At 42.1% G+C, this 11,540-nt stretch overlaps 1 protein-coding gene across 6 annotated transcripts in view; it reads right to left on the bottom strand.

Annotated features, from left to right (window-relative positions):
* Window positions 1–10,812, bottom strand: part of BNC2 (basonuclin 2) — a 410,528-nt gene extending 399,716 nt beyond the window's left edge. Inside the window, exon 1 of one of the 6 annotated variants that reach the window (XM_032477642.1) lies at window positions 10,475–10,812. Coding sequence is in view for 3 of the 6 variants with exons in the window: in XM_032477637.1 (XP_032333528.1) it covers window positions 10,009–10,011 (3 nt within the window). In the remaining 3 variants the exon portion in view is untranslated. Of the gene's footprint in view, window positions 1–10,008; window positions 10,295–10,474 lie in introns of those variants that run through there. The other 5 variants (XM_032477637.1, XM_032477641.1, XM_032477646.1 and 2 more) reach the window with 5 other exon arrangements.
* Window positions 10,813–11,540: the final 728 nt, after the last annotated feature.

Raw genomic sequence — 11,540 nt, 5'->3', positions numbered from 1 at the left:
TAGTCTTTCCTCTTCTGAGGATCAAATAATTCTGAGTTTTAAAAGTAAACTGTTTAAAAGAATAGACAAATAGGACTACCTCAAACTTAAAAACTTTTGTACAAAGAAAGTAAACAACAGAGTGAAAAGGCAACCTAATGGATGGGAGAACATATTTGCAAACCAAATTTCTTATAAGAGGTTAATATCTAGAATATATAAAGAATTCCTACAACTCAACAACCAAAATGCAAATTATCCAGTTAAAAACAGGCAAAGAACTTAAACAGATATTTCTTCAAAGGTGATACACAAGTAGCCAACAAACATATGCAATGATGTTCAACACCACTAATCATCAGAGAAATTCAAATCAAAACGAGATATCACCGCAAAACTGTTAGTAAAGCCACTCTTCAAGAAAACAACAAAAAAACAAACAAAAACCAGAAAATAACAAATTTTGACAAGGGTATGGAGAAGTTAAAACTCTTGTGCATTGTTGCTGGGAATGTAAAATGGTATGGGAGCGATAGAAAACAGTATGGTAGTTCCTGAGAAAATTAATAGAATTACTGTATGATCCAGCAATTCCACTTCTGAATATATATCCCGAAGAATTAAAACCAGAATCTTGCAGTTATTTGAACACCTATGTTCACCGCAGGATCATCACAATAGCCAAGAGGTGAACTCAACCTAAATGTCCATCTGAGGATGAATGGGTAAAGAAAATGTGGGATATACATACAATGAAATATTATTCAGGAAGGACAAAAAAGGAAATCCTGTCATGTGCTACAACACAGATTAACCTCAAGACATTATGCTAAGAGAAATAAGCCAGTCACAGAAGGACAAATACCGCATGATTCCATTTACATTAAGTATTTAAAGGAGTTAAACAGAAAGTGAAATGGGGGTTGCCAGGGACCATGGGGAGGGGGAAAAGCGGGTGGTTGTTCAACAGGCATAGGTATAGAGCTTCCATTTTGCAAGACAAAAATGTTCTAACAATCTGTTGCACAAAAAGATGTAGCTAACACTATTATACCATATACTTAAAATGATAAACTTATTAAATTTTGTGATTTTTTAAACAATAAAAATAAATAAACTGCAAAGGAACCAAAAGTAGCTAAAATAATCTTGAAAAAGAGGAACAAAATTGGGAGACTCACACTTCTCAGCTGCAAACTTAATGTAAAGCTGCAGTAGTCAAAACAGTGGTACTTGCACAGGGATAGACATATATATCAATGGAACCAAGTAGAGTTCAGAAATAAACTCTGACACCTAGAGTCAAATGATTTTCTCAAAAGTTGCCATGATAATTCAATGGGGAGAGAATAGCTGACAAATGTTGCTAGGAACAACTGGATAGCCACATTCCAAAGAATGAAGTTGAACCCCTACTTCCTATTATACAAAAAACAGCCCAAATGGATCAAAAACTTAAATGTGAGAGCTCAAACTGCAACTCTTATAAGAAAGCACAGGGGTGCATCTTCATGACCTTGGGTTAGACAGTGGTTTCTTAGCACACCAAAAGCACAAACAACAGAATAAAAAATAAGCTGGATTTTATCAAAATCCAAAGTTCTGTGCTTCCAAGGACTCCATCAAAAAAGACATCTCACATAATGAGAGGAAATATTTGCAAATCTTGTATCTAATAAAGGACTTGTGTCCAGAATATATAAAGAGCTCTTACAACACAACAATAAAAAGACAAATAAACTAAATGAAAACTGAGTAAAGGACTTAACAGACATTCTGTTATACAGAGAAGATACACATATGGCCAATAAGCTTATGAAATGATGCTCAACATCATTCATCATCAGGGAAATTAAAACCAAAGTCACTTTACACCCATCAGGATTGTTAAAATTAAAAGACAAATAGTAACAAGTGTGGAGAGGATGTGGTGAGATTAGAAAACACACAGTTAGTGGGAATGTAAAATGTGCAGCTATTTTGGAAAACAATTTGGCAGTTCCTCAGAATATTAAAGACAGAGCTGCCTCATGACTCAGCAGTTCCTCACCTAGGGATAAATACCTAACAAAACTGAAAGCAAAACACATGTACGCAAAAGTTCACAGCAGCATTAATATTCGTAATCACACCAAAAAATGGAAACAACCTAAATGTCCATCACTGGATGAATGAATAAATAAAAGGTATTATACCTATACAACGGAATGTTATTAACTGTACATTTTAAATGTGTGAATTGTATGGTATGAGAATGATATCTCAATATAGCTATTAAAGCTAAGAAACCGCTATAATTATGTTGTCCTATGCAATAAAATATAAAGTGTTCCAATTGGAAACAAACTTAGAAATTACAAAACTCGCTAGTTTTACTAACAATGAAATGGAGACTCTCAGACTTAGCTAGACTAGAATGGAACTGCCTCCAAACCCTCTCCCAAGGCTCTTCTCACTCTGGAGTGGACAAAAGTGCAACCGCCTTCCAAGGCATGGGCAGCCCACTGAGATACTACTGACTGAAGAACAGGTGCGGGACTCCTTTAAAGAGTAGCTCCTGCCATGCGTTTCTTTTCTTTAATTACCACATGGCACTGGCCTACTCTCTAGAGGTTTGGGGGGGGGCGTGGCTAAAACTATAGCTTCTAAAGTCTCTCCTCCCTCCGTCCTCTTCTACTTCTCCCAACACTAACCATAATGAATGGGAACAGGCGTACTAGAGGAGGTGGAATTTAACACCCTCTTGCCTCGTCTGTGGGAAGGCCACTAGGTATCTACACAGAACTTCCACTCAATGGCCAAGAGACTGGGATACGGCCCCAGGCTGACTGCGTACTGAGCTGTCCATTATCGAATAAATGTGTATTTCCCTGGAGAGGAACATTCCATCTGAAGAAAGGAGTGTGAAAATAGCTCACCTCTCCTCCCTGAAACAAAGACAACTTAGACCACTAATATATTCATAAGACGCCATGAAAAGCTTACTAAAGAAAGTTACAAACACAACTATTAAAAAGTTAGTCTTGGCTAAAAAAAAAAAGTAAGGTCAAGTAAAAACTGAAAATCACTTTACAAGGATCTGGTAATAAATCATTCATGTATTTGCAAAGCTACTGGAGAGCCTCAAAGAATTTGGTAAACTGACAAAAATTAAATTAGAAAGGCAAAAATATTTTAGTCTCCTTTGGCAACAAAGATTTTTCTACTTAAAAATAAATAAATGAACTTGTGGGTGAAGAGAGATGAAGATATTATAATTTACCATTTTCTAATCAAACATTTCAAGTATTCTTAAAAAGTAATTCAACGAATCGTCTAAGATGTCAAAGTAATATCTTCCAATCCAAAATCTGAAAAGACTAGTCTTCATCATGATTTGCAAATAATCATCTTTTTCTTCCTTCACACTGAGGCAACAAGGCAAATGCATTTTTAAAGAATCATGGCTATGCTAGAGGGAAATCAAAAGGGGAAAATAGTAGCATAGGAAAATTAACAAACTGTGTTATTTCTACATGGATCTTAAAACATACATATGACATCTGTGAAATATCTCTTAATTCTTTTCCGGATAAGGAAGAATAAAGATAAACTGCTGATAGAGCCATTCACAGGTATAATTTGGTCGGCATAAAAAAGTGATAGTACACTAAACAGTCACCAGAAATACCACTGGTGTCCTCTGAAAGGTTAAAAAATGAAAATAGGACTTTTCACTGCTGTCGAAAATATTCAATTCTCCCCTCAGATGAAGTTTAGCTGAAAACAATGCTCCGCGCAGGCAAATCTTGGCAGCCCTAACCTCTGTCTATCTCCTTGGCCTGTTAAGCAGAATTCCTTCACAAACTGTTGGTCTCTGCAATAACTCCTACAAAGCTCATTACTGCCAGCGACGGCCTATCCCCCATGTCGTGCATTTATCCCCGGGATGCATATCAACATGTGGCACATGTCCTTGACATGCACAGAAGGGCTGCACCCCAGGACAGCAGCACACACGACAATAGTGTCGACTCTCACTTCTCTATGGTTGCTGGGATGTAACCGAGAAATCTAATAACTGTGACAGTGGGGCCTTTCGGTTTTTCCTTGCCTTTCCAGACAGTGAAGCTGCACAGACACTAATGAAAGGTTAAATGAATAGGAATGGTTGACAAGAGGTACAATAAAGAAGGAGCTTGGTAATCCACAGACACTGAGCAGAGATCCTTGGCTCAAGCAGAGAAAGGACAGCACATCGTCGAGTCACAATATTTAAAACAGCTTGCTATACACAGAGGCTTTTGTGTCTGGGTACACGTCTGGCTTTGGACTGAAAAAAAAAAAAAAAAGAAGATACTGAAAAGGAATTTCAGCATGGGGCACTTTGGCAAGTGTAAGGTCATAAGAAGAGAAAAATGTTTTGTGTGGGTTGTTACATCTTTGTACTAAACACAAAAAAGCAGAGACTATGAACTCATGAACCACAAGTTCCAAGACAATACTGTACATTTTGACAACTATTAAATACTGTATCTAGAGGGCTGGCTTCATGCAATTCCCACTGGTAAGATATACACGCATTGACTCAGTTAGCAGCTCCACATTCTGTCTTCCTTGTGGAAGAATTCCTGACACTCATCTTGGAGTTTTATAGTCAAGTTCTAGTCTTCAGTGATTTGTTACAAATACTACCACTAAAACTCTCAAGCCATCTTCCACTCATTGCAAAACTTCCAGCAGCTGACTGTAAGGAAATGGAATTTATCATGCTATCAATGTGTAAAGTACAAGGCAAACTCTCTTATAATTTCAAGTGACTGCAACACTGGAATGTCCTCAACTAGAATCTTAATTACGGAATTTTTTTTCAGTGTCCTACTCACTATACCTTTAAGAGGTTATATTCCTTGGGGAACCAACTTTAAATTATGGTAGCAAGACTCTTTAAATCACCAAGAAAAAAAGGCTCCAAAATGTCAAGAGGAAAATAAAGCAAAAAGCAAAAAAAAAAAACCAAAAAAAAACTGACGTTGTTCGATACACATTTTTTGTAAAGAAAAAAAGTTATGACTCTGCTATGGTAAAACATTAAAAAATGATACATCTGTAAAATTGTTCCTGTGCACATGTACAAGTTAGAATACAGGTTCACAATAAATGCTAAAAGCACACTGAGAACATGTTTTAAAACAAGGGAGCCTCTTTGAATAGCCAAATTAAATTATCGCTGAACTCTTGAGTGTACTGAGGGTTCTAATAAGCAACAAATAAAGACTTTTACTGACTAGCAACATAATGAGGGCTACTGTGAGGGAGATTTTAAAAAAGACAAATCTCAGTGGTTTACCTCACCGGATTATATTATTTACTTAAATGGTAAATAAGTTTGTCCAAAGTAATGCCACTTAAAAACTAGGAGACAAATATTAAAGAACAATATGATCAATGACCCTTAAAGTAAACATATCACAATTTTTAGTGGAAAGTCTGATAAACTAATGTGAAATTAAACAAATATGGAATTTAATACCACTTAAGTTTTTTTCTTTACATTTACCTAATTTATTGATCCCTAATATGTCAGCTTCATAAATGGTTTACTATTGATGCTTGTATCATGAAGCATTTATTTTAAAGGCATTTTCTCTCCAGAGCATGGCAGTTACGTGTAGAACTACTTCAAAAAGAACGGAAGTTGTCCTGAGTGAACTGAAAGAAGGTATCTCCCTCCTCAGTGATTGGGTAGGAAGTCACTTTTAATAGAACTTGGAACATTGGCCTCTTTAACAGAACTCCATCAGTTGACAAAACTACCAATAGTACTAAGCAAACCAAAGCAGATTTAAAATGTATTTGGTTGCATTTTGCTTGATCTTCAGATCATCTGAAAGGTGGAACCCTAGAAATTTCAGCTGACCACTTGACTGTTCTTATATAACGTTCTGCTGCTTTTATCATAGCTAAAAAAGAAAAAGAAAAAAAAAAAAAAACTACAATAGCACCTCCAAGGCAGAACACTAAGCCAAGATTCATTATCTACTCTTTTCTGAAACATTCTGATTGCTAGACTGATTTTTTTTTTAAGCTTAAGTATATCTAATAAAATCATGAGGCTCCCTCTAGCTCTTCATAGAGGAGTTTACTAACCAATGACCCAATGATCCTATGTAATTCCTATCCAACAGGAAAGATCTGAGGAGGCTGCCTCCCTTCCACAAGAAATGTTTTTCAACTGTTTCTTGTAAGGATGTAGGTGGTAAATGAGACCAGCTGCAGAGGAATTCTGAAAGCACTGTTTCTTACGTCTGCAAGGAGTTAAGAATTTATTAATTGCTTCCAACCTACATTTTATATTCAAAATTCTACAGTGAAACTTTACCCTGTTTAAACTATGGATACATTCCCACTTAGACTTACCCATCTTACTGTAACTAGTTTTAAAATCTCAAAAAAAAACAGTAACATTCATGAGTATCTACAGAAATTCAAACTTGTGATCTGGTCTCACTACTAAAAACCTGTATCTAAATTCAGGATTTTGAAAATTTTTTATATTATTAACAGTATATCTGTGGAGTTTATGTAAAACAAGCTGATGGTCAATTGTAGAAAACATGTCCATGTACCATAATATTTATACACAACGCTGGTAATAACTTTTATTGTTTAACCTTTCCTGCTATTCAATATTGAATATTTTGGGATTGTCATTATTTAGAAGACTATAAATAATACAGTCCAAGTATGCCATTGATATTTAGTCTACCGTACAACAGCCATAAAAGACACACAGTCAACTGGCCAATCATTTCAAACAAGTGAATATGAAAAATGCTAAATCAAAATCCTCAAACTCACTAAGACCATCTTACAAATACTCAGGGAATATTTAAAATGATGTGGAATCTTAACTCCAAAATTCAAAATAAAGGGAACCCCTACCTGCAAGTCATTACCTATTCCGGACTCCCTTAATAGAAGAAATATTCCCAGCAACAACAACAAAAAGAACAGCTCCCCCCTACTCCCAACCCCCATCCCTTTTTGAGCCAGTGTCCAATTTCTTCTTTTCTGAACAGCTGTATTATCCAACTTAAGTTGCTCTGCTAATTTCGGTCCCACAAGGACTAACTTGGAAGGCAAAAAAATACAAGAAAAGATCAATTTGCTGGGAAAGATCAAATGAGAAAACTGTGGGGACAGCACCAGGTCAGCGTGTGGAGAACTAAGCAGACCTGTTCTTCATTAACTGCGGCTCTCTGGGGATGTCACACACTACCTGTCCGTGGGCTTTATTGAACCGCCTAACCCGCCTCTCTGTTCCCTTCTTCTGGGCCCAAGTGAATCATATCCTGCTGCTGACAAGTTAGCAGGGGACTGCGGCTGCAACATGAAAGTACTTTTCTTTCTTGTCTAAATCAGGCAGATTTTTGAAAAGACGACACAGCATTGACTCGTGACATGGCAAGATGAAACGAGAGGTCTGGGCCGGTCTTGGAGCTGTGCAGATAAAAGTAATCAAATGACACTCCTGGAATGCAAATTGGCATTCTTGACTGCAGCAATTGCACAACCATGAAACATCCCTGACAGCAAGCAAGATTAGGACAAAATGTTATGTAAAGCACTGAACTCAAAAACTCTCACTTGAAAATTCAAACTGTAACACTTACATTTTAATACAGCAATAGTCAGCTCTGCTTTTGTCTGCGGCTTTTTGTAATCACATAGCCCTCCCTGGCTGACAGATATCTAACATTTGAGGTGGATGGAAAAAAAGTCAGGTATTGGGCATGTACGGCTGCTATTAATATTTCCTTCCTATTTATTTTTTAAAATCACGTGAGGATGGTTCTTTCTCCAAGTTTTACAGGCAAACAACGGCGAACTTAATATTCTCAAGGCGGGGGGTGGGGGGAGAGACGGTTGCAGACTTTTCTCAGACTTCTCTCGTGAGATAATCAAGCGGAGTTCACATTCAGGCTCAGTATTACTTCCCTCAGGTGAAGATACTCCTGTACTTTGGTAAAGTGATTAGCAATCTGGATTTTAAATACTCTGCTCTCCGGGAACAGAAAGAGTAGCTACAATTAAGAACTTCATTAAGGCAGAACAGTTTAAATAAAACAGCTACAAATCTAGCATAAAACACAGACACCCTATAAAAGTTCACAAGGGATTTTTTGGGTGATTCCAAAGGGTAAAGGAAGTTCTGTTAACTTGCCCAGGGTCTTGCTACTTTGGAATACGTCCTCAGATCAGACATACTAAATAATAGGGCCAGAAATAAATTCCACCATTTAAATAATGTATGTATGTGCACAGTAACATTCGAAATTGCAGAATACAAAGCAGTGGATGACAAGAGTGCTTAGCTACTGTTCAAAGTGATTAGTATTTGGGAATAGATGTGTAGACAAATAGTACATAGGCTAGGGGGAAAAGGCAGAAAATTAACACCTACAACTGGCTTTCTACAGTGTTCTTGTGTAAAATGCTGTAAGAAAAACTCTCAAGTGCTAAACAAATAGATTTAATATTTTGTTTCGACGCCTCCACTTAAACACAGGTTCTAACCATTGCAACTGTCCACGAAGTACATAAAAAATAATAAAACAGGCCACTCTCTGCCACTTCAATCCTGGGTACACAGGATTATTTTATGATGTCTTTTGTACATCAGTTTTACAACAGCTTGACTCTAGGGTAAATGGGAAGCACCATAAATCGCACGCTGCTTTCAAAACCGCTTTAATTTCTGTCAGCATTACTGTAACCACAGTCTTGGGCTCACGCTACTTTTTGTGTGTGTGTGCCTGCATTTGACAGTCACATCTCCTACACTCCAGTCGTGACTTTGATCACTGAAACAAGACATGTCACATTAGGGGGAAGGGAAGAGGGGAAAAAATGCCAAACCGCTATCTCCCTTTTTCCTACATAGTCCATCTACATGCGGAACACAATACATCAGATCCCCAAGTGGAGGTAACAATAGCAGCAAAGGGTGGAAGCAAACTAAAAAGAAGGGATTGGTCCAGCCTCATTTCCAACAAATCAGTTTCCCGAAAGCGGACAGAGCGCTCAGCACCAAGCGAACTAATTGCCCGTTGCCTCGCTGCAGAGAAGCCGCTTCGGGCAGAAGGGCTGTACTGGAATCTCGCTTCGCAACGCCTTCCCATCTCCAACATCACTTGCACTTGGAACTTTTTTTTTTTTTTTTTTTTTTTTTTTTTTTAGTATCAGCCTCACTTCACAGGGAATTTCTCTAAGCTTTTTTTTGTTTGTTTTTAACCCTGCCCCCTCTCCGGGCCCCAAATGCCACCCTGCAGTCAATATGTAAGTAACACAAATCGGCTCCTGTCGAATTGCACCTCAAGATCTCTTCCTCTCTCTCTTTAGGGTTGATTTTCCTGCCCTGGGTTTTGCACATTCTTCAGAAAACCTCCAGGAGCACTTCCTACATTTTCTTCACTTACAAAGGGAGGGTTCCCGAACCGGAGGGTGAGAAGGGAAAAAGCAGAGGTGCTGAGGACGGGGCGGCGGTGTTCTCCCGGAGCGGCGCACCAGCGCGCCCAGGCGCCCACGCCCAGCCGCCGGTCCCGCACTCGCGGGCAAGTTTTAAAAGTTAACCTTGGGTCCAAACCGCGTTCCTCCCTGTCCCGAGCTCCTTCCAGCGCTCCATCTGCCCCCGCCTTCCTCCCGGCCCGTCTCAACTCCCTAGAGCCGCCCGCTCACCTTGCCCCGCCAGCCGCGAGAGGGGCGACATTCCCCAGCCCCCTTCGCCCGCACGCACACCCGCCCTCCCACCTGGAGCTCTCCTTCGCCACTCGGGCCAAGTTGAGGGGCGATTTCGGGAGCGCGGCTAGGGCCAGGGTTGACTGGGGCTCTCCTCTCCTGCCTGCCCTCCCCAGAGCCCCCCTTCACCTCCCGCCGCTGGACTTGGAGGAAAACACGGCCCCGAGGCGGCCCCGGAGGCGCGCGGGCGCGGGGCTCCTTTCTTCCGAAGTCTAGAATAAAAAGGAAAGGAGGGTGGAAACTTCTTACCATCTCGGCATGCTGGTTGTCAAGTGCAGCCCCCGCCTCTTGGTCTCCTCTTAGCGGCCGCGCCTGGACCAGCCCCTCCGCTGCCTCTCGCTCCTTCTGTCTCGGCCTTTCTTTCCCTCCCCCTCCCGATTTCCTCCGGGCCGCCGCTCTCGCCGCCTCCGCCTCTCCCCGCCCGCCCGCGCGCGCCCTCGCCGCGGCCCCTCTGCGCTCAGGTGACTGATTTACACCCGCGCCCAGGGTCGCCCTCGCTCCCCAAGTCGGAGCCTGCTGAGTTCCCCTGGATCCTCGGGGCAAAAAAAAAAAAAAAAAAAAAGAACGGATTGTCCCGGGAGGGGGCTGCTGGGGTTGGGGGGGAGGTGTTGAGTGGAGGGTAGGGTGGCCGGCGGGCGAGGTGACCTCGGACAGATTTGCAAGCCCCACAAGTTTCTCCTCTCTGCGAAAGTGTCGTTACTACAATGTTGCTTACCTTTTGCAAAATAAAAGTAGGTTAGTTTGGTTGTTTGTCCGCAGATTTCTAGGTGGTTCGTGGAGGATGTATATTTCTCCCTCCTCCCCGACCCCCGCGCCCTGTTACTTTTTTTTTTTCCTGCTCTTCTGGGCATGGAAAAACAACTTTGGCGCCCCCCGGGGGGTGCGGGCGTGGAGGTGGAGGTGGCCGCTAGCGCCAGCTGTCAAAAAGGAGTTGGGGGGAGAGGAGGGGAGGCTGCGAAACGCCGAGGAAAGGGCGCGAACTTTATTCCGACTGCAGCAAACCGCGGCGTCGCTTTCCTTTTCGGGCACTCGCCGGTCTCGGTCCCCTTTGACCAGTTCCTCCTCCACAGCCGCCGCCGCCACCCCCGCCGCCCCCTCCTCCTTTCCCCTTCCCCTCCCCTCCTCCTTGCCCGCCTCGCTGCCCCGTGCCTGATCAGCCCTGGTCCCTGCGCGCCGCCGGGGTGAAGGCGAGGGAAGCGGAGGAAACCCCAGGGGCCAGAAACTCGAGACGAGAACGTGCTGAGCGAAAAGACGAAAAGTTGCGCACGGCTGGGGGAAAAAACTTTTTTTTGGTGGCGACGTGTTTTGTGCCGGCCCAGACGCCGGCTTGCGGCGAGGGCTTCCTTCCCCTTCCCTTGGGTCTGGGCCTCGGGCTGGAGACGCTGGGGGAGAGGAAAGAGGGCTGCCGCCTCCACCGGTGCCCGCGGGGCGAAAACCAGTCACATCTGTGGGTGACACTGGGCCGGCCTGAATCGCCCTGCCCCAGAGATGCAAAAACGCAGGCTGTAGGCTCGGCGCGCACACGCCTGCCGCTGAAGGACATTTGTTAAACGCAGGCAAAACACTCCCCGGCCGCAAGAATTGAGGGGGGAGGCGAATTTAATCACCGTCATCTTCCTAGTACGCTTTGTGCCAAAAACATCTCCGTGTGGTGCAGATTTATCATGGCCTGAACAAACTTTCTACTCATCTGACAGGGGAGGAAGGCACAGGTTTCGAGCATACTCCCTGAGCACTTGGAAATCAGAATCGGTGAAGGCAAACACTTGCTTGGCAGAACA

The sequence above is a fragment of the Camelus ferus genome, chromosome 4 (genome assembly GCF_009834535.1).
Source record: "Camelus ferus isolate YT-003-E chromosome 4, BCGSAC_Cfer_1.0, whole genome shotgun sequence".
Classification (NCBI taxonomy): Eukaryota; Metazoa; Chordata; class Mammalia; order Artiodactyla; family Camelidae; genus Camelus; species Camelus ferus.
This window is presented reverse-complemented; position numbering and strand designations above follow the sequence as displayed.